Raw genomic sequence first — 24,906 nt, 5'->3', positions numbered from 1 at the left:
TAAATAGTAAATAGATTACTGGCAGTTGCTATGACTACATGGCATTTACTTCTGGGTGCTGGCTATACATGACTCAACTTAATACATAACATTAACTAAAGCTATTGGTTGTTGTTACAAAAATTTCGCTGCTTTTTGCTGTTTGGGTTTCTATGTTGTAGGTACAAGTTTATTCGTTGGTCGTTTGGTTTGTGGCGCTTGAGCCGCATTTAGGAGCATTTCCACATCACGATGGCCAAATTGCCGGCAAAAAATAAGTACAATATATTCTCCGTTTCATAGGAGACCTCAAATCCAAATCCTTCACCAACCACCACATGCCAGTATATGCCAAATTTCTTATCCATGGTTTCCTTAATCAGTTTGGCTGCCAGCTATTAAAATACATTAATTGACATAAGTAGTTGCAAAATTAGTAGATAAACTTACTTCATAATTGGAAGAAAACTTTTCGCAGGCGCTGACGCTTAGTTCAACAACTTCTGTTCGCATTTCCTCTGTCATGTCTGTGTGCTTTGATGACAAGATTATAATTTAAAATAATTAAATTTAAATGAAATATTTGCCATTTTAAATTCAAATTTATTGATGTATATCTTAATTCAACTCACCTTTATCAGCGGGTAAATGTGCACGATTTTTTTATCCGCCTCCTTGCCCTCAGCTTCATCCGCCATGTTGGCAACGGCGCCTTAACTAAACTGCAAGAGCTAAGAAATGCGCGGTTACTGTTTCCTCTGCCGCACACACGCGAAACACACACACAGACACGCACACACACACACACAAGTTAGACACACTCACACACAGACAGACAGACAGACAGAGAGTCAGACGTAGGCAAGCTAATGTTGAAAAAATTGAGTTAAATTCCTATTTACATGTGACATACAATTCAAGGTAGTTCGCCTGCTCGTATTCGTGCCTGTCCTGTATGCATCGAATGTTTATGAATATTCGGAATGTCACGTTATATAGGGGCTGCTATGGCAATTTCTTTTTTTTTTGTTGGCTGTGTGTAGTTAGTGTGTGTGTTGCTCGCTTGCAACTGACTAGCTGACTGACTGACGCCGACTCCATTAACTTTGGCTCAGCGCAGCTCGACCGCAACACCAATGCATATTACCGTGCAGCTCTTATGTTAGTGTTGTTGTTGCGTTTGCGCCAAGTCTGGCTGTTAAAATGTTTTGCGCTCAACCCCCTGAGCCGCCGCCACCCTCTTAACAAACAATAGCAATTTCCGTGCGGGTGCCAGTTAGACGCGATGCCGGCGTCTCGTCATCTTGGCGGCCACCCCAAATAATGTTGATGCTTGTTTTTGCAAAAGTTTTCGCATACACATCGGGGTGTCTGAAAATTGAAAAGCTGCCCTGGAAAAACCCCCACAGCTAATGACTCTTATGTTTATTTACGTCATAGTCATATATTTTATTTATTATGCATCCCAGTTTTCCACTTCGTTTGTGCAGTTCGCATCCTCCACTTGCTCCTGCGCATCCTGGCTGTAATCATGACTGTCATGATCACTGCTGTAGTTATCCTCCTCGATTATAACATAACCGTTTTCCATTTGTTTCTTGTTCTCCAACAAAAGTTGTTGCAAAATTTCAGCCGTAGCACCCAAATACTCCACACATCTCAGAATCTCAGCTATGGCAATCTTATATACATATCTATCGGCATCGTAGTAGTCCTCTCGATAGGTTGCGCGATGGAGCTCATACTGCACCTGAGTCCAGATTTTCTCTTCTGTTGTGCGAGTGTCCTTAAAAAATGGAAAGTCTACGCTATGCAGATTCCTATAGGGCGTTTCGCAATTTGCTTCAGGCTGAGCATTAAATGGCTCTACAAGTGGCATATCCAGCAAATCCTTACGCACAAATAAAGCAATTTGAGAAACATTTCCAACAGACTCATCTCCTGCTGGAGCCTCACCCACTCCAAATATGCTACACATATAATTTGGATACTTTTCAGTTATGTCCAGGCACCAGGCTTTGAACTCGGCGCGTGTCCATTCAAATTTATGATCGTGATGGCGAAACCCATTTGGCAGTAGTGGGGAAAATCGTGTGAATATGACATTAAAATCAGCATTCGGTGTGCTAATAATCACAATTTTGGGATGCATGTACCCAAATATATTATGTGGTATTTTCGACAGCACATCATCGTAGACGTGCTCAATTCTGGAAATACAATTTGTTAATTTAATAATAACGATTTATTAATATTTCAAATGCATAATTATAAAGACACTTACAGTTCCAAGGCAATAACTACATCTGTGTTTAACAACTCTGCTGAGGAATCTGCCACGCTGCCATGGAAAACATCCACATGTAAAGGACTTTCTCGCTGTCTCATATAATCCGAAACCAATGGATCAGTTCGACTTAGATGTGTAGTTAGTAGAGCTTCATCAATGTCTACCTTAAAAAAGGAGTTCAAATATATTTAATAGCATTTATCAAAAAAGTGTTTTAGGAATTTAAATATATTTCGCGGTACCGATCGCCCAAACTCACCTCAAATTTCCCCTAATTTTGGAACACACCCAACATAAGTTCTTTACCACGTTTTACAGTCTGTTAGTTTTAGCAGAATATAAGTCCCGCAAAATATAAGTGCGTGCAGCACAGCAACATAAATGCCAAGGTGTAAGCGAGATGCAAGTAATGCAACTTATCTTGGTGTGTTAGGACCAGGGCTGCCAATGTTTGTTATTTAAAAAAAAAACCGTTTTGTTTATGTGAATCGAGCTGAATTATCGTATATGAATCGTATATGAATTTAGAATCATCAATTTCATCAATAAACAGTACATTATTTTAATCTGTTGGGCCTAAATATTACCAGATTAATTAAACATGTACATTTCATTTTAAATCCAGAATTTCCGCTTCCCGCAATTGATCTGGCAAAAAGGCCAGATTTGACGCGAAAAGAGTGAGTCTGGTAGCCCTGGCTTAAACGTTGGTTGTTGGTGTTCAACACTGGTAATCGGAAGAAAACTTGTAATACGTGAAAAAATACATACAAGAAGTGACAAACTGAAATTAAGTAGTATAGCAACCAAATTAGTGCGAAAGAGTGTACAATTAACAGGCTGTGAAAGTAAATATCAATACAAATCGGTTGGCCAGGTAGCTTAATCAATATTTGCCTTTAAAACGAGTTCACGAACTGTCTGCATGTTTGTCAGTCTGTTTGTTCGTTCACACATGCATACATACATATGGTCGTATCATGGCGCTTGTAAATTTTTAGTTTCTGTGCTACAAATGTTTTTTCAAGTATGTTAAGCGCTTGTGTATATTACTTAATGTGCATTTAGTGATTGCTTATGCATATTATTTAATATGGTGATAAGTGAGGTGATTTCGAGGAATTGTCTAATTGTTTTTATTGTGTGTGCATAATTTTCCACCAACACGAATGCAAGCGCTTGCATATGTGTTGACCTGTATGTGTGTGTGACTGTGTTCCTAATTTTGCTGTTCCGCTTTAGCCGACAGTGTTTCATTGCCATCGTAGTAACAGCACAGCGGCATACAAAACAATAAAGTGAAACTGGAATTAGTGGTATAATAATAGAAAACAGGAAAAGAAAACAAATTAATCGAGACAAAAATGCAATGCCTCCATTTCTTTTAACGTGTGTGACGTTTAAATATTGTTTGGTTACTAAATCTGAGTTCAAAAATAATCGTTTGTGTGTGTGTGTTTCTTCTTCTTTTACCAGCACAAATGTCAACAAAGCAGAAAGCACAACAAAACAACAAGACAATTTGAAATTTAACGTTCCTTTGACGTCGCCTTGCGTTCAATTAACTGAGACTGACAATTGGAGCAGTAAAGCACGCCCCCTAAGGCGACGACTCAACGCCTCCAAAACATGGGCAAAAGAATTGCAGCGGAACGCCATCAACTGACGCCTCCACAAACAGAAACCAAAACGCAACACACTGATCGCAGCATCAGAAAACGCAGACGTTCTGCTGTCAAAGGTGGAAAGGTGGAAAAATACCAGCGCCTAAGCAACAGCTTAAATGATTGGCAAGAAAGCGAGGATGAGGATGACGACGACTCAAGCTCATCATCGCGCTCAGCCGACGCTGAGGAGACGACGCTGCTAGAAACACCACAACCGAAACTGCATCCGCGTGCATCTCTGCTCTCTTTAGCCGCCTACACCAGCGGCAATTACAGTTACGATTTTAATAATTCCAATGCGACCGAGTCGCCGCGTCCAGTTTACACATTGTGCCCATCTGTTGTCAATGGCACCATACTGAGAGATGTGCTCTCAAAGGCTTGGCGCCTAGGCAAACCAATAGGTAAGGACGCAAAATGCAAGCAATTAACATTTAATGAATGATTTGCTTATTTGTAGGCAAGGGCAACTTTGGTGAAATATTTCTTGCCTCCGATGATACAGTGAGTGCTGTTAGCGTGGATACCGCGAAATATGTGGTCAAAATTGAACCGCATTCCAATGGCCCACTCTTTGTAGAAGTACATTGCCTCATTAATGCAAATAACAATAAGGGCGAGCGTAAGTACTATTAATTTTCTAAAATAACTATTATAAACGTAAACAATTATGCTTTTTAGAGCTAGAAAGTGTAGAGCACAAGCAGTGTGATGAACTACTAAGCAACAAGCCACCCACAGGCATACCCAGCTATATAGCATCTGGCACACATTACTTTAACGATGGACGTTACAGATTTCTAGTACTGCCACGTTACGATCGTGATTTGCATTCGATAATCAAAAACTCACGTGTGGATCAAAAATCGCTGCTAGTACTGGCTATACGCATTCTCAATGTGCTGGAGCATTTGCACGACAAGGGCTATTGTCATAACGATATCAAAGCGCAGAACCTAATGATATCCAAGTGTAAATATCTGAAGCGCCAGACAGTACAAACCCGTAAAAGCTATGACGACAACTATGACGAGAAACAACAGACAACAGACAGTGGCAATAGTTCCGAGCAGGAAACTAATGACGATGACTATTTTATAAAAAAAGAAAAGTTTTCAATGCGACGAATATCACACACTAAACATGAAGTGGAACTAGATGAAGACGAGGACTTTGATGATGGTGCTACTACAAATAGCAACAATAGCAATAGCTTGGACGTTTATCAGACGCCAGTGAAGAATTCAAAGCGTCGCGCACGTCAAGGCGCCATTGAATTTAGCGGATCGAATCCTATGCGCTCATGTCGACGCAATGAGAAGGATAACAGCAATGCTACCTATGATGAAATGGTCAAGTCACATTATTTGCGTCCGGCCAAGCACATAAGCTACAGTGAGCTGTACAATGAGGATGGCTATCCGGTGCAGAAGGACAGCAAGCGTGAGCAATCGCCGCTAAGCTCAGATAATGACTCGGAGGAGTTTTTGCCACCCAGCAGTCGACGCTCAGGTGCTGCAGCAGCAACGCGGAGTTCACGTGCCTGCCAAATGAAAGCGACACGTACCACGCGTCGCCAGCAGGCGTTGGTAGCGCAGCAGCAGCAGCTGAAGAGCACGCCTAAGTGCGCCCCTGTATCAGAGCATCGATTGCTGCCTGTGCAAGAGGAACATATATTCTTGATCGACTTTGGTTTGGCTTCGAAGTACCAGGATCGGGGCGTGCATCGTCCATTCATAATGGATCAGCGACGTGCGCATGATGGCACTCTGGAGTTTACCTCCCGCGATGCGCATTTGGGCGCACATTCGCGTCGCAGCGATCTGGAATGCTTGGGCTACAATTTATTGTACTGGAGCGAGGGATATTTACCGTGGCAGGATGTGGCGCAGCAGCAGCAGCCGGAGAAAGTTCACCGAGCCAAGGAGCTGTTCATGACGGATGTATGCGAAATGCTGCGCCAGTTCTATGGCAAACAGGTTCCTAAATATTTGGGCGAATTCCTGCAGCAAATTGGACATCTGTCCTATCAAGAGCGTCCTAACTATGAGTTCTATCGCAACATATTTATGCGTGAATATCGTCGCTTGGGCTATGACTGCAGTACGATGCGTTTGAGCAGCGCCGATATACATCGTCACCGAATTAGAAAGGATGAAGTGGATGGCAGCAGCGGCAAACGCGATATATTTGAGTTGGCGCATAATAAGCTGGGCTGCAATGCGGTTATGTCGTTAGGCACCCCATTCCAGGAGGGTGCACTCACAAATCGCGTTTCACCCAAAAATCTGCGTTCCAAGTCAAATAAGAAAAATGCCAAGAAGAAGAAATTCTCCTGGGCAGAGGTGCTCTCGCAGGATCCTGACCAAATAGCACGCGAGCGTGCGGTGAAGGAGTTTGAGCGCGAGGAGTTTAATTGTCCGCTGCAAACACGCCCGCCACGACGCTACCAGGGCAGACCAACTTATGCGATACTAACAGTGGAGCAATGCAGGCGAGATAAGGGGCTAACAGTGCCAGACCACCAGCACAGTGAGGAGGAGCAGCAGCAGCAGCAAAAGAAACGTAACAATTCAGAGAGGGATAAGTATGAAACAGAGTCTGAATTGGATTCAGACAGTGAGGTAGAGGAGGTGGTGGAGGAGGAGGAGGAGGAGGTGCATAAACAGGAACGAGTGGAGGTGGTAAGCCAAAAGCACTTAATATTTGTTTAACAAACAGCATAAATTGTAGCACACATTTAATACTTGTTTTTATTCTTTAGATGTGTGTTGATCAGCACAGGGGCAGGGGGAGACCACGTAAACATCCAGTACAACAACCGGCGGCGGCCAAGAGCTTACGCAGTCGGAAGGTGAAACCAAGGAGTAAATTAAATGGCGACAGTGAGAACGTAATGGCTACAGCCTTAACTGCCGTCGTTGGGAGCAATAAACGTGGCTGCGCCACACGCAAGGAGAACAACGCCACGATGGCATCTGCCACTGGTGAAGTGGAGCACAGCAAGCTTAAGTCCAGTCGTGCAGCATTGCATATGCAAGATGAAGGGGAAGAAAAGGAAGAACAACAGCAAAAACAACAACAAGCCAAGCAGCGGCGCACGCGTCGTTGTTTATATAAGACTGAATCAAAGATGCGTGGCGAACTGGATGTCGAGAATAATTCTAACTATGCTAGCAACGTGCAGAATGTGTACAACAACATCAGTCGCTTGTGGCAGCAATATGATGATGAGAACAGCTACGGCAGGCGTACTCTCAACGACGGGTCCAGGCATTGCCGCAAGTGATAGATTCCCTAGCTTCAACAAGAACAAGCATACTTATTAAATACTAGCGCTGCTGCGAATAATGAAAGTTAGCAAAACGAGCAAACAAAACACTACACGATATGCATACTTATATATACAAATACTTAGACACATATTATATTTACCACATATGTTTATGCCACGTTTTCAAGTATTTTTTAGTAATAAATAAGCGACATACAGATATATGAAGGAGAAATAGAAACGATGTAAGCAAATGGCATGTAAATAACAGAACTTGCCTCCAGTTAATTAGGAACGAATGAATGTTTTTTGTATTTTCTGTTTTATTAATGCTATTAAGTTCGTGTTTTAAAAATACTTCTGATTAAATATAGCAGGCTCAAGTTGTAAACCTAACAACTAAATAGTACATATGCATACATAAATATATTACGTTATTGTTACTGTGACTAGTGCGGGTGCAGTGTTAGCTTACACATTGGCCTTGATAGCAAATGATTGTTTAGTTTTTCTTTTATAATTTAAAAGTTTTCTTTTAAGTTACTCTTGCTAAGTTTCGCACCCCATTTGATTATAAAAAAAAAAACCTAACTCAAAAAAGTATTTAACATAACTAGCTGAAGGTTATTATGGCATACAACATAAATAAAGTTATACTCTAAGTTAGGCTGCAACTGCGTATCTAAATAAAATCAAACAAAAACTGCATTAATTAATCTTTATTGTTGGCACATACCTGCACTATATGCTCGATGCTCCCGATGCGTCTTATTAACTGGAAAAGTCTCATTTCAGCGCAGCTAAAAACAGTTTACAAAACATTAACGGTTAACTATTTGCAAGCATTGTCCGAAACTCACCCAAACTCCGTGACTTTTTTTATTTCATTCAACCACTTTTGGTCTTCCAGGATTTGGACTACTGTGCAATAGCGCTGTTCAAATACCGGCGGATCGAATTTTATATTGTTTTCAGTCATTATAGTATGTGTTTTAAAACCGCCACAAGGTAGTGTATATTCAAACATTTTTAAGCAGCGGCACAACAACAAACAAAATATTTTATACAAGTTTTCCGCAGAAGCAGCTGAGTTTTGGCTAATCAGCGCTGCCAGACTTGTGGTCTGGTGAAAATCAAAATCGATTAGCATACATCGATATCAGTGAAAGGTAAAAGCTGGCGCACTATTCAAATTTAAAATGGTTGGTTATGTCAGCTCTAAATGAGCTGAGTTATTTACAGGGTATTTCCAGCTACAGCTTTCAAGCCCAAACAAAGCTTGACCCTCATTAAGTTTGATATTTTCATTAGACATGCCCCACAGTAGCTGACTATTGAGCTTGCTTCAGGATAATGATAATTTCCACACTGAATTTGCTTTTGAAACATTTAACATTTTGTTGTTTTTAATTTTAATTTAATCAATCAATCAAGACTTATAGTTTAGCTATAAAAAACATTAGAAAATGATTTACAATATGAAAGGAATGACTATCAAAAGTAAAATAGCACGTTACACCACTTGTTGAGGTCCTGGCCATGAGTTCAAGCTTAAACGCCTGTGCCGTACTGCTTGATTTTCAACAACTCGCTGGCGAATTGGAAGAGCTTTTCACATTTTTCAGGTTTCTTGGCATCTCCGTGCATAGGACCCTTGCCGCAATTGCTCAGATACGTGCCACCTTCACCTTCAATGGAGGGATCTATGGCTGCAAATACAACGGTGCGTGAGCCACGCTCTGGCGTCTTAAAGAAGATCTTCTTTAGGAACGGCGCCGACGTGGTGGCCGAATGCTCGAACAGATCTGTGTCCACAATGCCTGGATGCACCACATTGGCCTGCACGTGAGCCTTCTCTGCGTCCAGCATCGCTTGCAGATGACGCGTAAACAATATTTGTGCCAACTTCGATTGGCTATAGGCAGTGCCAGGATAATAGTTTTTACTAAAAGCAAATCAAGCACGTTAGAATTAATCAATGTGTAAACTATTTGGGTTTGACTTACACTCCATTGATGTCCTTGTAGTTGATGCGGCCTATGAGGTTCACACAGGAGCTGACATTAACAATACGCGCATTTCTGCCCTCACGTCCAGCGGCACGCAGTTGTGGCAATAACAGATGCGTCAGCAGAAAGTGCCCCAAGAAGTTAATGGCAAAATGCGATTCAAAGCCATCGGAACTCAGTTTGAATGGCGCAAACATAATTCCAGCATTATTTAGTAATATATCAATTTTAGAGTGCTTCTCCTTCAGGCGTTGTGCGAATGCGCGCACGGATTTCAAATCCCCCACATCCAGTTTCTCACAGATAAGCTTGCCTTTTGTCTGGCTTAGGTCGACAATGTTGCCAACCGCTTTTTCCGCAGTCACGGGATCACGAACGCCTATAAAGAACAAAACATAATTTTTTGGTTATTTGAAATTGATGCCTTTCAATAAAATAACACTGGCGACCTTTCGAGATGCTTATAATTAAAAACGCATATGTATTTTATCGATCCTTTTATGGATCACTAAAGCATGCTGAGGCTTTTGCAACATAAAAATAGCAAGTACACAAACCGTTAGTTGAGCTACGCAACACTGTTAGCATGTCTGCAACAAGAGCAATGTTAAAATGTTGCCGACTGTATTTGTATGTGTAGCAACATTTGCGCGGGCGTTTTATATAAATTCAAACAATATTGACTTGGTTTGAACTAATTTAAAATGCAAGCCACGCATGGGCACAACATTTGAGCCGTGATAGGGTGCACGCTGAATTTTTAAGAGGAAAATTAATATATGTGGAATAACAAATTGAAATCACTGTGATCCACACTCAAAAGTTCAATTGGTCAACTGTGCACTAAGTGCGAGAGACTTACCCATTATAACAGTCATGTCACATGCCAACAATTTCTCCACAATTCGCAGACCAATGCCACGATTGCCGCCTGTGATGACAGCCACACGATCCGGTTGACTATAGAGTGCTGCGTTTAAGTTAGATAAACGCGAGATGATAAAGTTAATTGTAGTTGAATAAATGACTGTGTAAGCTTGTATAATTTAAAACATACCCACACGATCCCTTGCAGCGTAATGTCCATCGTGCCAGAGACCTACAATGCCCAAATACTGATACCGGAACTCGGTTTTCCATTCAAACCAAGTTTTGGGCATCTCCTTGGTGGTCTTGGAGATCAAAAAGCCATATACCGCCACTGCCAACAATATCAACCAGAGCCACATTGTCGAGGTTAGTAGCTTGTCTGTGAAAGAAATAAAATGTTAGTTTGTCATACGGATCGTGATGAATGCAAAGTGCAAGCTACAAATTTCTAACTAGCTGCTATTAAATAATTATTAACGAGCACACGCAAGCCCCAAGGAAATACTATACGCTTTACTATACTTTACCATATTGCTTTTTGGACATTCAATGTGGCAATTATTAGCATTTAACGATTTGTTGGCTGCATCGAGTGCACTCTTTGCGACACTTGACTTGAGTCAGCAACAATTTTGCTGTCATTGTTGTTGTTTGCCAGTTGCTTTTTATTTATTTGCTTTGCAACTTATTTTGTAAAGTTTGTAGCTGGGCGTATCAGTTATGCATCATTTGGTTGCTATATAAACAAACTATGTAAATGCACTTAGCATTTGTAATTAACGCCAACTTTAATTACTAACCTTTGAGCGCACTTTAATTTAATAATGCTGCGTTAAAAATAATCTTAACGCTACTGCGTTTAGTTTTCTAAATAAAAACTAACCAATTCACACTAAATGCAAATTAAAGAAATGGAGCCAGGCCAAGGCAATGAAAGTTGAAGAGCCAAAGCCAAAAAGAACGGGCCAAAATACGCAACAAAAAAAGCGTTAGAAACACACACACACACATGCAAACAAGCATATGTACATATATACACCACGGCACGGCATATACATAAATAGGTAGTCGTTGCCTTAAAGGTGTGAAGAGGGCTACCAACATAACCCACTAAATATTTTCATGTCTCTTGCCCACACAAACACACACACACACGCAGACATAGTCATGTATGCAAGCATATTGTTAATACTGTAAGATGAGTGTGCGTTGCTTCCGTCAACAAAATCAATTTATTATTATACCTGCATTCGTAAACTTTCTATTTCATATAATTGTTGTTCACAACTGCACAAAGCCCTTGCACAAATTATTCAACTGCCATTATGTACTTGAGCCAGTTGCGCTTCTATGCACTTGCGTCGGAGCTGGCGAAACTTATTGTCTATGCTAATATTTAACAACCTTTTCAGTTAATTTGTAAATAGTTTCAATTTAAAATTTGAAGAGCACTTGAAAACCGGTTTCCAAGACACAACCGCACGGCAAGAAATTCAAAAGACAACAAACGGCAAAAGTCGCGCCAACTCTTTTAAGTCAAATTATTTCAGTTTCCAAAATGTAATGCTTAACAGAAAATGTAAAATTGGTATCTTTTTCGTCTGATATTGAAACCAATGTGAAGTACATTTTACAATTTTGCTGCAACAGCTAATTCTACAGATGGTTTGCCGGTAAGCTTAAGCCAACTTACATGAGTTTGAAGGTGTCTTAGTTGTAGCCATTATTAACTAGGAAATTGTATAAGCCTTGAATTAAAGTAGCACCGTTTTTCACTGAAATTCAAATAAATATTTATAAAAATAGATTTGTATAGACTTTAATCAGCTGAGTCAAAAAAACTATTGCTTATCAGTAACAGACATGACAATTTAGCTATTCGGTCTGACAACTTTTACAGTTAGAATGTTGCTGGTTGGGAATGTCAGCACAGATCACACATGCAAACAAATATTTGTTTACATTTCACAAAAACTTGCCACTGCCTTGCAATACTAATTTCATTGTTCTCTTACTTGCCTGACAGTCATTGCAAGATTATCTACCTTGCAGTTGTATTTAGAAACGTATAAACCATTTAATTTTTATATATAAATACATTAAACACGCACATTGATTTCAGAGACTAATAACATTTTCTGTTTACTCATTTGTGGCTGTTAACATGAATGCGCACATTGCTCACTTTTGTCTGTTAATGTACATGTACATTTTTCAGTGCTAAAAAACGTTTTATCAATAAACGGCCGTTAGTTTCAGCTAGCTGGATTTGCATTTATTTAATTAACAAAAGTTATACAGTGCATTTAACAAAAGTATGTTATTAAATAATTACTTGTTGTATATAATTTGTTTATAATAGAAGAAATTGATTAACAAAGGAGAAGCAAAGCTAAAATCGAAATCTAAGTACATATGTATTGTAATTTGTAAGCTTAAGATTTTGATTAAGTTTAATTTTGTTGTATAAAGCATACTAGTGTTTAATTCAGTGTAGTTATGTGTGTGTAAGTGTTTGTGTATATAGTTTCAAATATTGTATTGTGTATTACTAAATTGTGTGCAACTAGGTGCTTTAAAATTATTACATATGTGTGGTATATATTGTTAATATATATTAAATTTTGTTTGGAAAGGTAAAAGTATTTTTTTTAATATTGCATGTGGAAATCTAAGTTGCAGCTGCATCGTCGCTGTGTTTCTTTAACTCCTTAATTGATGTTGCAGCAGCATTCTTAGGATGCTTTAACTGTCAATTCTCAATGGACATGGCGCCAATGTCTTCGTTGATGGCCAGCACCTGGGTGATGAAGTTCTGATCAGAAACCACCTCACAGAGCGACTTGCAAAGCTCCGTTAAGTCATGCAGTGACATATTTAGCTGTGGTGCCAACTTGACCAAGTGCTGAGACACATAATCCGGCAGCTGTTGAGTATAAATAATAAGTATGTATTGCTAACAATTTGTAAGTTGACTACTAACCTTGCCCTTAAAGGCGCTAAACATGAGCTTGGTTTTCACACGCTGCTCATTGGGACCATCGTAGAAGAGCGTTAGATGGGCCTCCTGCACATTGGACACCAGTGGAAAGTAGAGACCAGCATAGACACGTCCCTTGGCATCGCGTGACAACAGCGAACGGAAATTGTACGCCAGATTACGGCGCACAGTTACATCCACAGCTGTTAGATATTCCTGGGCTACGTAAATTAACGAGGTTTTGAATGTGGCCTCATCACCGCGTATCTCACGCTCCTTCCATTCCACAAACTTGTTGCTGTGCTGGCTTATGACATAGCAGTAGTCTCTCTGCAGATGAACCTCCTTGGATTGATTGAACCAGCCTAAAAATGCAGAAGCGTTAATAATTAATATATTAATTTCAGCATATGGTACACCTACCTGTATGGGGATAGCTCTGATCGTACATGACTGTCACTGCGCGACCTACATGGTAACCTGGATCGAGTATCATGACACCCTGACGATCGCCAATGGCAAAACGCATGGCAACCATTACATGCTCCTTCTCTACGCCCGCATCGGCCGAGTTCAAGCCGTATTCCTCATCGACTTGCACATATTCATTGCAGTCCATCACCTGCTCCTCGCAGGACACCACATAAAGATACTGTCCCAGCTGAGGAAACATTTGCACCAGTCGCGCCATTATCTCAAAGGCTAGCGAGACGCACATGTGATGGCGACGATTGATAGGAATATCGTAGAACTGAAAGAAGCTACGCAAATCGGAACGACGCGTACGCTTAAAGCTGCGATAAAAGTCCATAAAGAGGTTCACGGTGTTGTAGTGTGTCTCCTCCAGCATGCGCTGCAGTGCCGTCTCCACAATGCTATTAAACTCTTCATACTGCCAAACGTTCTCAAAGATTAGTGTGTCCTTGCTGGACTCATCGCTGGGCTGCCAATCGGGCAACGGCAGCGGATGGCCCATTGGCCAGACACCACTGATCTGATTATAGGCACCCATATCGTAGCCATCGCCCAAAGCCCAGTTGGTTTGAGGGCGTGGCAGCTGCTTCTTCTGCTGTCTAACGAGCAGCTGCGCGATATCGGAGTAGCGCTCCGATACGTCGCCCACCGATGTCAGGTCGGTGGGCGTCCACAGCTGTTCGTCAATATCCACATCGACATCCTCCTCTTCCTCGCTGGAGGATGTGGAGGGCGTGCGTATGGGTGCGGCCCGTGATCGTTCGGCATGATTATTTGCGCTTGTGGCATTCGTACCAGTCAATCCCAGGCCACAGAACGCATCCGCCAGCTGCTGCTCCTTTGAGCTAGCACCGCCGGCGGCTCCTGCTCCATTATGCCCAGCGGCGAGTCAGCTCGGCCATTCGGCGCCCCAGCGTCCCACGGTGGGCACATAACCACTTTCACAGTCATTGATAGTTGTTTCTAGTTGAATGTTGGCGAATTTTCGCGTAGCGTATGCGCTTGAATTCAAGGATGCGGCAGCGGCTGCACCAGTTGCTGTTGCTCCAGCTGTTGCTGTTGAAGCTCCAAGAATATGCAGACTATTCCGGCTCTGCGCTCGGTTGAACACGAGATCCGGCTCGTCTCCAAATTTCGTTGATAGTTTAGACTGATCTGTTTATGATAAAAGAAAAATTAAATAAGCAACTTATAAAAAAAAAATACATTACATATTATATTTTAAAATTTTAAATCTAATTTTCTCTAGTAAGTAATCTGAGCTACAAAACCTGAGATAAAATTGATGTAATTATATATTTTCTCTCTGTTGTTTAGGCTTTGGGGTGGTTTTATAATTATCTACTTTAATTTTTAAGTGAATTGGAAAAATAGATACAAATTGCTGCTACCTGCACTAGTTTCTTTTAGTTGAGCAACAGTATAGATATTTATCTTTTGGCTCAAATTTCAAGTCATTAACTGCAATTTTCGAAATTGACTTAATGATCTGTTTACCGCAGTCAGGTAAAACAAAGAAAATAAATAACGCTGATCTTAATCAGATTATTAGGTTGTTTGCTGGAACTAATCTTTTCTAATAGCTGATATAAATTAATAAAAAAAAGGCACTTATCTGTAGCTGGAATTGAGTCTATTAAGCATGTGCCGTCAAGTGCTGATAAAGTAAGTGCTACAAATGAGTGTAAAGCACTAGAAAACCTTGCGCCGGATGCAGGCGAGTGGGTGAAATGGGGGAGGCACGTGTCCAGTACATGCCCATTTTGCTTCCAGCACAACAATTTCCATAGCCCAGCATATGCATATAGCAACTAATTCATAACCAAGGTCTTTGATAAGTTTTGATAAAGACCCATTCATAGTATGTTTTCATTACATAGCAAATATTGCGTAGTTGCCTTTTCTTTTGTTTGTAATATGAATCAGTTATTTACTTGAATGTACTTTTCGAGAAATTACATAGAAATGATTCATTTGTTGATGACTTGAATGCAAAAAAAAAAAAGTTTTTAGCACACGCCTTTTGTTTATTTATGTGAGTTTCAAAACTATGCTAAGGTTTCGTCTAAGCAAACATGTTGCTCTAAAAATAACAAAGCAAATTAAAAGTGTAGGTAAAAACTAAAAATTGCAACAATTAAACTGTTGCTAGGGCCTATTTGCTATTTATAAAATTGCAAGCGAAAAAACTCATGTGCATATATTTTATATGTAAGAAACAATTAAATTTTTACTTCCGCTCTAATTACGCTTAAATATATTTTTATTTATCATTGTTTTTTTTTTTTCAACTTACCCATACAATGGCCTAAGCCCAATAAACAACAATTTTCTGCTTCTCGTGCTTGTTGTTGTTGAAGTCTCGCTTTTGTTGCTACTCAGTAGATTTATTATTTATTTGTTTTGGGGTTTTCAAACGTCTCGATTTAATTTATTTGTAATTGGTGTTTACAGCGATTGGAGTGCTCGAACAGCTGTTCGTAAGGCTCCAAACACAAAGAAATTAAAAAATAATTGAACGCGAACTAAGGACAAACAACTTGATGTTGTTTAATGTTTTTTTCTGTCACAGGTATTGTTTTTAAAAAATGTTTCTTTTTTTTTAATAGTATTTGTTTTGTTTTTTTAACGCACTTTTTGCCTGATTAATACAGGTCAGAGTTTTTTAACAATATTGGCGAATTAATCGACATCGAAGTGGATTTCTTTGACACTTATTCAACGCAAGATTGTTCCAATACTATATGGCTATATAGTAGACACGGTCAGTATAGGCGATCGCTTGATTTCTTTATATTTCGCTGGCTGGCTGCTGCTCCGCTGCTCCGAAGTGATTCCCACGAATGATCCGAAAGAACTGAGTTGCTTTTCTACGCTGAGTGCAGCGCGCTGTTTATATATACGCGAGTCGCTCTAGTCGTCTGTATGTATGCGTGCGTGAGTGTGTGTGTGTGCTTGTATTGTCTTTGATAGCACTCTCACGTTGTATGGCGGGGGTGAGCGGGGCGTTGGCACACTTTTTGTAGTTGGACACACAAACAAATATTTCAATTTATGACGCAAAAAAGCTTGAAAAATATTCCGCACACATACAGCTTCGGGTTGAAGTTTAAATCGAACAATGTTAACGCGATTTTTGTTTTGCTACGCTCAATCGTGTCAATATTTCGTATTCCGTGTTGTTATTGTTCTTATTTATTTATAAATTTGCTTTCTGCGAGCGCCAAACAAAGCTTGAAAATTTATAATTGGGGAGAAAAGGAAACCACACTCAGCTGCACTTGACCTTAGGCTGCAATAAAAGTGAAAGAGACAGACAGATAATGAGCTGAGATTGATTACAGTGATAGCATAATAGTCATATTTATAACTGTATTCTTAAAAATAACTTGTAACCAAATATTTTGTGCAAGCAAAACAATGTTGTTTACATTGGTCATGACGTAGGTTTTGGGGATTATTATTCTTTTATGCTGATGGTGAAATCTAGCGCAAATATCTTAGATATTGTTTTGAAATATTTGTTTATACGATTTTTGCAAATTGTTTGTTTGTTGATTTCCTTTGTTTGCTTAATTTTGTTTATCGCAGTTAAATGCGTCTGCATATTTGATTTATTAATATACACCTGAGTATAAGTATAAGATTAATATATAACTGTGTATGTATGTACTTGGTTAAGTTTTAAATAGACGTAAGCGTAATGGAAAATTTCTGCCTTTGTCAGATTTATATAAAGCTCTAATCTTATCAATGGCAACAGCTAAGCTCGTGTTTATTTACATAAATGTGTTTTTCATAAAAAGGTCACTCGATTAAGGTCGAATAACGAGAGCTTCTAAAGGTTTGAGGAAAATTCATAACATATCACATGATTAAATTTAATTTGGCAAATGCGCAGATTCAGATTAAGGTTCCTCAATAAAAATGTTTAAAAACCAATCTCCCCCCTTATCTGGCATATTTATAAGCCCAAAATAATAAACAAGGCCCCATCAAGCCGTAAGCAATACCTAGCATTGTTGTTTGTTGTTGTTTGTTTATATAATTCCCGTTGCACGGTTGCTTTTATGCTCTATCGCTCATCTGTATTATTCACATACAAACATACATATGTACATAATATAATGTATGTATTTATATAGCAGCTATATAGTTGAGTGGCTTTTGCGTTGTAGAAAATTGCAGAAATTTCTATTCTAGTACAAAAGTTGTAAAAATGCCTAGGCAAACATTTTGTGTGCAATTATAAAATTTAAGCGAGCGGCATAAACATAAATGATTGTTTACAACAATTGCACTGTACAAGGCCATATAAGAATGTATAAACATAGTATACTTAATTAATATTAGAGCCACACGCCAAGCGCTTGAAATTCGCATTTGAGGGCATATTTAGCATAAGCAAAAACTTAATGCGCAAACAAATAAATAATAATTAAAAAAAAACAAATGTATGAATTAGTTAATTAAAGTGCTAAGCGCTGTTCAGGGCTGCTAAGATTTATGACTCACAATCAGACACAAATGTTATAGAGAGCATGAAAAAAGAAACAAAAATATTAAGCATACGCCGCTTAAGGCGGAACACAAATCTAATAAACCACAATATGCTGTTAAAATATTGGCATGTCTGGCGTCAGAAATTGAAATTCGATTAGTTAAACGAGCCATAAGTAAAACCCACATTGACGTCAAAAGCGCCAGCTCAGCACTTGGGCTTGGCATAGAAGTGAAATACAAGTGAAAGTAGTTCAATGTCGTTACACTGACCCGCGCTGACGTCACCGAAGTGCGTAGGCACGATTAAAGCCGGCCGGCGCATCCTTGGCTAGCCGTAACAGTAACAGTGGGACAAGTGCAGCAGTTAATTTTCCATCGTCATTCCATTCGTCAACGTCACGTTTTATTGCTACTCTGGTTCCCCAATGCAGCTGCCACGTGCCACGTGCGTCGATATTTGTATTGCTTACGCATTTGTAAACAAAATCTTTCGCGTGTTCGTCTCAGTCTGTCTGGCGAATGTTTTACTATCATAACATTGCGTGCTTCGACAGCATGCACTGCGCAGCTGCGTGAACTCTTTGGAAATTCCAATGGAAAGTTCTTGAAATGTTAGTGCAAAGGCAAAAACAAAGGAAAAATCCACCGATGAGAGCAATGATATTATTTATAGAGCAGGCCATTATAGCCGGTGTATGTCAGGCAAATTTCCTAAGAACAAAGAACATTCTCTTGACCTTATCTATGTCTGGTCAAGTGTGAAAGACTATTCCGAGACAGCCTGCACATAATAGTTGTTACTGAAAATTAAAACAAATCGGGGACTAACCGATGTCAATGAATTTTCAATTCTGATTTCAAGTGCAATACAACTGCACTGTTATGCATGAAGTCATTGCAACTAATTATAAATATAATTAACGAATGTTGTCAAATTGCAAGTATTGTTTTTAAACCAAGGTTGTTCACCTCAATTATGCCTTATGCCTTAGTCACAACTAACGCTCATAAATTGCGTTTATTAACGCTCTAATTTGTTAAAAATTTTGCAGCTATCGCTCAAGCAGTAAATAAAGAGTAGCACATTTGCTTGGGACGCCACTGTAGATCAAAGCCAAAGCCGCACAGATGTTTCGCATATGTGTAAGAGAAAAAAAAGCAAAAGGATTTTCCAAAGCGAAACATGTTTTTCTTTGTTGTCTACTTGTTGTTGCGGGTCCTGCTATGTAACGCTTGTTGTTGTCATTCTCATAACAAAATCGATAGCAGGAGCGTGAACAATGAAACCCTTATAGACAAGAAGAATTGGCACAAGGACCGACAATTATATAAAATGCATACTATATGTATAATTCATATGTTTGGCAGCTTACCTATTAATGCAGGCGCACGCGAACAAAACAAACGCACACAATCACAGCCAGAAAGACAGACAGACAACGCCTGTGTGTGTGTTTGACTGAAGAGGTGTGGGGCGGGGAGAAAACACGTAGAGCTGCGTTGCTTGCTTAGTTATTTTTATTATTACTCCAATTGTAGGAACCGTTATAGAAAAATAAAATCAATATAATCATTTTGGTGTGCATATTGGTAACAATCATGTCACACATGCACAACACACGCGTACGCAGTTAAATGTATAAGGCACAGCTAAGCACTACTACTATGATTGTAATTATTAAGTATACGACGTGTTGGTGGTCTGTTTTAATTTTTATGCCTTTTCCGTTTGTGTGGCATTTAAAACAGTTGCACAGATGCAAGTAAAAGCTTATGAAATTTAGAAATTATTTCTTTATGTAGTATATGACTTTAAGTCAATGCTTGGGCAGCTGCTGTCGTCGTCAACGTGAAAAATTCGACTAACTGCGACTTATGTCCACGACAACAAGCCGTGTTTTTTGTCCACTTTCCAGGCCACTTCCAGTGTGCTTCCATTGTACCGTACTTAAGGCTAGGTTTTTGCAATAACCTACAACCAGTGCGTCATCATCATTGCGTGACCCAGAGCCAGTGATTCACACCACTGCATTTCTATCCTTGCTCATCCGCCCACGTTTCTGGCCCGTAGCCAGCATACTTACGTGGATAGTGTCATGACTATAGCATCCTTTACTTCCGCTTGATAAAAATGCATGAGCACCTTTAGAGTTTGCGAGTAAGTGGAGAGTTTATTTATAGAAATAATTACAAGCTAATCATAATGTCGCTAAAAAGCCCATTAACAAGCAACAGGTGAAGGTTCAAAAACCAGTTTGCAAAATATTCTTATTAATTCTTGTATTCTATTTTTGATGAGTAAAATTCAAACTCTTAGCGTTTAAATCTACCGGTTAGTGGACAACGATCAAAATCGATAAGCAAATTTTTGTATAATTGACAATCGAAAAGAGGAGCCATTTGCCATTCAGCTGATAACGCGAGCAGCTGGTAATAAAATAATAATAATAATAAAAGGATTGTATGTCTTTGACTTTCAAATTTTTAATTTATTTAAAACAATTTATTGCTGTTTCTTTGCCAAGCCGTTTGTGGCTTGACTATTATTATCCGCCTTTGAGCGCATTTTAAAGAACAATTGATAAGCAATGCCTACAAGCAAGAGCAAGTGGGTCACATGAAGGGCTCCACTGGACAGCTGCGTGCTGGGATAAGTGTTCCAGCAGTACTCAATAATGCCGAGTATTAAATAACGCACGCCTAACGAATACGGCGTAGACCAGACCAGATACGGGAGACTATGAAAGTACCAAACATAAAATTGATAATGTAAAGAGCGTGCGCAGGCGACGCCTATAAAATTGTAGAGAAAGAAAGGCAGCAAAGCCAACTGGGTGCACTGTTCAAAGTGTATATCGTAGCCGGTGGATTTTGTAGTACCCGTGCTCTGCTGCAGACCCCGCTCGAAGGCCTTAAGAAAGCTGCGTTGTTTGCCTGTTAATGGCGCCTGGACTCCCGACTGCTGCTCGAATTTCTTTTGCGTCTGTGCCTGTTTTATTTGCGGCTGTAGCTCACGCTGCGCTTGACGTAATCTTGCATAGCTCTTGAAATATGTCCAAGTGGGTTTGGCAAAGATTAAAAGCAGCAACAAATGCAAGCCCAGCAGGCAGAGATGGAATTCACGCTGCTCGAAGAATTCTTTGGTGAGAAATCTATAATTAACTGTCCATTTGTGCTCAAAGATCCGTCCCAAGTCAAAGCTGCCACGAAGATATTCCCAAGGATAAGTAAGCAGAAAGGGTGCGCCCAACAGCAACTGCACCACGGCGCATATGCCCAGCTGCATTATTGTACGTAGCACGCCAAGATTGGCTAAATAGAACAGGAGCAGCGCCGGCGCAAACAATAATATATTCATTTTTACGCCCACAGCCAAGCTGAAGAGTATGCTGCCCAGCGTCCAGCGACGATCCACAAATAGATTTAAGGCAGCATAGCACAACAGCACTGCAACTGGATCATTAAACAGGCGCAGCACGTATATCGAGTGTATTCTATAGGAAGTAAATGCACTTAGAACCAACACATATGGCGGCACCTTCTTACTCTTTCCGTAAAGTCTAAGTACGAGACTCATCTGCAGCAAATAAATGCAGGAGAAAATATATTGTGCCAAACGAACATTGCTGCCATGCGCCGTTATATAATATAAGGCGGAGTATATATAAACAAACGCTGCTGGATAGACCAAAGGACCAGTATCGCCTGCAATGAGAAATAATTATTAAAGTAATAAATATAACGATTTTAACTTAAATAATTTGAAAGTAGCGCCGATTACTATGAGCCTCATAATCGGTACGCTAGATTAAGCTATGTTAACGCCACACTGTCATCCATTGTTACCATTTCATTAATTTGTTTGCCTATATGGCAACACTGCTCAATATGTCAAAAAGTGAAATAGAAAATATTAAATCGCGTGCGAGGGAACGAGAGAGAGATTTTTTATACGAAGCAGCATGGAGGTTATTACGGCATGTTACTAAAAAAGCTGGCTGGTCAAAATAAAGAGGATTTGATATAATTATTACAACAATTTAATGGACAAAATGATTTCGTGTAAAAATTTATGTGTGCTGCGTCAATTGCCAGTGAAGAGCTGCCAGCGCCAATACAATGCCATACAATTAAGCACGGCGTTGTTCTCAGCGAGAGCAAACAAATGGAAGCAAAAGCCTTTAGCGCCGACTGTGCTAAGTGCGGCTGCTTGGCAGCAGCAAACGTTACAGCAGCAACAGCGTATTCAGCAGCGCAGTTTTCACAGCACAAGTCGACTGCAGGCAAAGGATTATTATACGACGCTGGGCGTGGCAAAGAACTCCAATGCCAAGGACATTAAGAAGGCCTACTATCAGCTAGCCAAGAAATATCATCCAGATACAAATAAAGATGATCCCGATGCCAGCAAGAAATTCCAAGAAGTCAGCGAGGCCTATGAGGTGCTCAGCGATGATCAAAAGCGAAGAGAGTACGATACCTATGGACAAACGGCGGAGCATATGAATCGTCAAGGTGGAGGTGGCTTTGGTGGTAGTGGCGGCGGTCCCTTTGGCCCCGAGGGCTTTTCGCAGAGCTGGCAATTCCGCTCTAGCATCGACCCAGAGGAGCTCTTCCGCAAAATCTTTGGCGAGGGCAACTTTCGCAGCAATAGCTTTGACGACTTTGCGGACTCAAAGTTTGGTTTTGGCCAAGCACAGGAATTGGTGATGGACTTGACATTTGCGCAAGCAGCACGTGGCGTTAACAAGGATGTCAACGTCAATGTGGTGGATCAGTGTCCCAAATGTGCGGGCACCAAATGCGAGCCGGGCACAAAGCCTGGACGTTGTCAGTACTGCAATGGCAGTGGGTTTGAAACCATCTCCACGGGACCTTTTGTGATGCGCTCTACCTGCCGCTATTGTCAAGGAACGCGGCAGTACATCAAGTATCCATGCGTGGAGTGCGAGGGCAAAGGCAAAACAGTACAACGCCGCAAGGTTACCGTGCCCGTGCCAGCGGGCATTGAGAACGGACAGACGGTGCGCATGCAAGTGGGCGCCAAGGAACTGTTTATCACATTTCGCGTGGAGAAGAGCGACTACTTCCGACGTGATGCCGCCGACGTGCACACGGATGCGCCCATATCTGTCTCCCAGGCGCTGCTAGGCGGCACTGTGCGTGTTCAAGGCGTATACGAAGATCAATGGCTGAACATTGAGCCCGGCACATCATCGCATCGCAAAATTTTGCTACGTGGCAAAGGACTCAAGCGTGTGAATGCCCATGGTCATGGTGATCACTATGTGCATATAAAGATTGAAGTGCCCAAGAAGCTAAGCAAGGAGCAGCGCGCATTGTTGGAGGCTTATGCTGAGCTGGAGCATGACACACCTGGACAAATACATGGCATGGCGCAGCGTAAAGATGGCAGTAAGAAAGCAACGTAAATACAATTTTAGCTATGTTAAGCATTGGTTCCTTCAAGACTATAAAACATACACTAATTTAATTGTTGAGATTCTACAGTAGACGCTTGCTAGCTAGAATGCGTGACGTAAGAAGAAATATATTGACAACTTTTTATGATTTGTAATAGATTTTTGAAGCAACGCACACTTTGCTTTGCCCTAAAAAAGAACTGAATGTTAATGTAAAAAAAAAACCAAATTAAATGCACTAAGAATTTAAATCCTTTGCATAGTTAATTAACGAGCGTCTACTTTAACAGAACTTAATCAACTTTCAACATTCTTTTTATTTTCTGCTTTCTGTGATGTTTCCAGCGCAGCAGCAGGTGAAACAAGTAACACCGCCAAAACAGACGCCAAAGGAACAGCAGCAAACACAAACGCCACAGGAGCAGGAGCTGAGCAAAGCAACAAAGACGGAGACAGCGGCAGCAGCGGAGGCTTCTTAGACAAACTCAAGTCCATGTTTAACTGACTTGATTCTGTGTACATATAAATAAATAGTTAATGCTTAACTGAATCATGTTTTTGTAAAACCTTACAAATGTGTTAATTTGTCTTTAAGAAACCATTAAAGCCTAATCCAATTATGTGAAACTTAAAATACCAAGAGCAATATGTTGTTTTTTATGATTGGGGAGCGCGAGAGCGAAAATATAATATTTGGGTTGAACGTAGCCAAAAATAAACCAAAACTACTTACCTCGCAACAGCGCATAATTTGTAGTGCCATTCAAAAAGCCCTCACATTCCTGCAACAACAAAAAGTTTAGATAAAATACTCTTCATTTGCTTAATCTACTTACCTGCATATAAGCCACCCAGTCGATTTCCGTATAGGGCACTCGGCGTATAACAACCACGTTGATAACAGCCTCAGCCAAAACAATCAGCACTGCCACGAACGGCAGCGCTGCCGGCTCGAATATCAAATATTTTACAAAGTTCCAGTTGAGGTATTTGTTTTGCAGCGACTGCCACAGATTGCTGGACTTCTTACGTCGTGCAGCAGGACGATTGCTCGCACGTGGCGGCGCCATTTGTTTTATTAATGTTAATATTTATAGATAAAAGCGGCACATTAAAAATCAAACACCCACACGAACAGCTGTTTTGAGAAAGCGTCTATCGCTTAACGACAATCGATATATGGCACTATCGATACGCAGAGTGATGTGAGTAAAGGGGGAAACTACTGCGCGGTTTACGTTATTCTAAATTCAAATTAAACGAAATTAATGACAAGTTTAAAATCAAAAAATTGGCTTAAGGAGCGGAGTATCTAATAAAAGAAACCTGCACAAATACAAAAATATGATAAATATAAAATGATTGGGCCACATAAGAAAAGTTTAAAGTTAGCAAGGCATTTTGAAAACTAATTAAAAATATATTGGATTCCAGGCA

At 40.2% G+C, this 24,906-nt stretch overlaps 7 protein-coding genes across 12 annotated transcripts; 2 read left to right on the top strand and 5 right to left on the bottom strand.

The window, feature by feature from the left end:
- Positions 1–18: 18 nt before the first annotated feature.
- Positions 19–821, bottom strand: LOC108596828 (dynein light chain 4, axonemal). The gene is made up of 3 exons (XM_017982946.2): positions 612–821; positions 430–513; positions 19–374 (listed from the first exon to the last, which is right to left on the bottom strand). The coding sequence occupies exons 1-3, from the start codon at positions 675–677 to the stop codon at positions 210–212; spliced, it is 315 nt and encodes a 104-aa protein (XP_017838435.1). The 5' UTR covers positions 678–821; the 3' UTR covers positions 19–209.
- Positions 822–1,422: 601 nt separating this feature from the next.
- On the bottom strand, positions 1,423–8,267 carry LOC108597284 (small RNA 2'-O-methyltransferase). Its single transcript, XM_017983751.1, has 4 exons — positions 8,071–8,267; positions 7,947–8,010; positions 2,264–2,433; positions 1,423–2,189 (listed from the first exon to the last, which is right to left on the bottom strand). Exons 1-4 carry the CDS (start codon positions 8,235–8,237, stop codon positions 1,436–1,438), a joined length of 1,155 nt encoding a protein of 384 aa, XP_017839240.1. The 5' UTR covers positions 8,238–8,267; the 3' UTR covers positions 1,423–1,435.
- Positions 3,003–7,310, top strand: LOC108597282. Of its 2 annotated transcripts, none has more exons than XM_017983750.1 (5): positions 3,003–3,117; positions 3,746–4,340; positions 4,397–4,558; positions 4,618–6,620; positions 6,701–7,310. In XM_017983750.1, the coding sequence occupies exons 2-5, from the start codon at positions 3,899–3,901 to the stop codon at positions 7,223–7,225; spliced, it is 3,132 nt and encodes a 1,043-aa protein (XP_017839239.1). In that variant the 5' UTR covers positions 3,003–3,117; positions 3,746–3,898; the 3' UTR covers positions 7,226–7,310. The 2 variants fall into 2 exon arrangements, with proteins under 2 accessions (XP_017839239.1, XP_017839238.1); XM_017983749.1 differs by having other exon boundaries at positions 3,003–3,146.
- Positions 8,268–8,628: 361 nt separating the features above from the next.
- On the bottom strand, positions 8,629–12,126 carry LOC108597100 (dehydrogenase/reductase SDR family member on chromosome X). 4 transcript variants are annotated; one of them, XM_017983468.1, is made up of 6 exons: positions 12,109–12,126; positions 11,783–11,864; positions 10,277–10,468; positions 10,082–10,189; positions 9,217–9,598; positions 8,629–9,155 (listed from the first exon to the last, which is right to left on the bottom strand). In XM_017983468.1, the coding sequence occupies exons 2-6, from the start codon at positions 11,811–11,813 to the stop codon at positions 8,762–8,764; spliced, it is 1,107 nt and encodes a 368-aa protein (XP_017838957.1). In that variant the 5' UTR covers positions 11,814–11,864; positions 12,109–12,126; the 3' UTR covers positions 8,629–8,761. The 4 variants fall into 4 exon arrangements, with proteins under 4 accessions (XP_017838957.1, XP_017838956.1, XP_017838958.1 ...); XM_017983467.1 differs by having other exon boundaries at positions 12,105–12,123; XM_017983469.1 differs by lacking the exons at positions 11,783–11,864; positions 12,109–12,126 and adding an exon at positions 11,494–11,577.
- Positions 12,127–12,480: 354 nt separating this feature from the next.
- Positions 12,481–14,432, bottom strand: LOC108594839 (the record flags this gene model as incomplete). The annotated part of the gene is made up of 3 exons (XM_017979977.2): positions 12,481–13,015; positions 13,073–13,434; positions 13,493–14,432. Coding segments are annotated over 3 exons (1,476 nt in total), but the record flags the coding sequence as incomplete, so codon positions are not given.
- A 6,117-nt stretch (positions 14,433–20,549) lies between these two features.
- Positions 20,550–24,612, bottom strand: LOC108594840 (lethal(2)neighbour of Tid protein). The gene is made up of 3 exons (XM_017979978.2): positions 24,306–24,612; positions 24,203–24,251; positions 20,550–21,751 (listed from the first exon to the last, which is right to left on the bottom strand). The coding sequence occupies exons 1-3, from the start codon at positions 24,537–24,539 to the stop codon at positions 20,550–20,552; spliced, it is 1,485 nt and encodes a 494-aa protein (XP_017835467.1). The 5' UTR covers positions 24,540–24,612.
- Positions 21,966–24,081, top strand: LOC108597353 (protein tumorous imaginal discs, mitochondrial). 2 transcript variants are annotated; one of them, XM_017983860.2, is made up of 2 exons: positions 21,966–23,461; positions 23,815–24,078. In XM_017983860.2, the coding sequence occupies exons 1-2, from the start codon at positions 22,090–22,092 to the stop codon at positions 23,946–23,948; spliced, it is 1,506 nt and encodes a 501-aa protein (XP_017839349.1). In that variant the 5' UTR covers positions 21,966–22,089; the 3' UTR covers positions 23,949–24,078. The 2 variants fall into 2 exon arrangements, with proteins under 2 accessions (XP_017839349.1, XP_017839348.1); XM_017983859.2 differs by having other exon boundaries at positions 21,967–23,474; positions 23,815–24,081.
- Positions 24,613–24,906: the final 294 nt, after the last annotated feature.

Source organism: Drosophila busckii, chromosome 2R (genome assembly GCF_011750605.1).
Source record: "Drosophila busckii strain San Diego stock center, stock number 13000-0081.31 chromosome 2R, ASM1175060v1, whole genome shotgun sequence".
Lineage (NCBI taxonomy): Eukaryota > Metazoa > Arthropoda > Insecta > Diptera > Drosophilidae > Drosophila > Drosophila busckii.
This window is presented reverse-complemented; position numbering and strand designations above follow the sequence as displayed.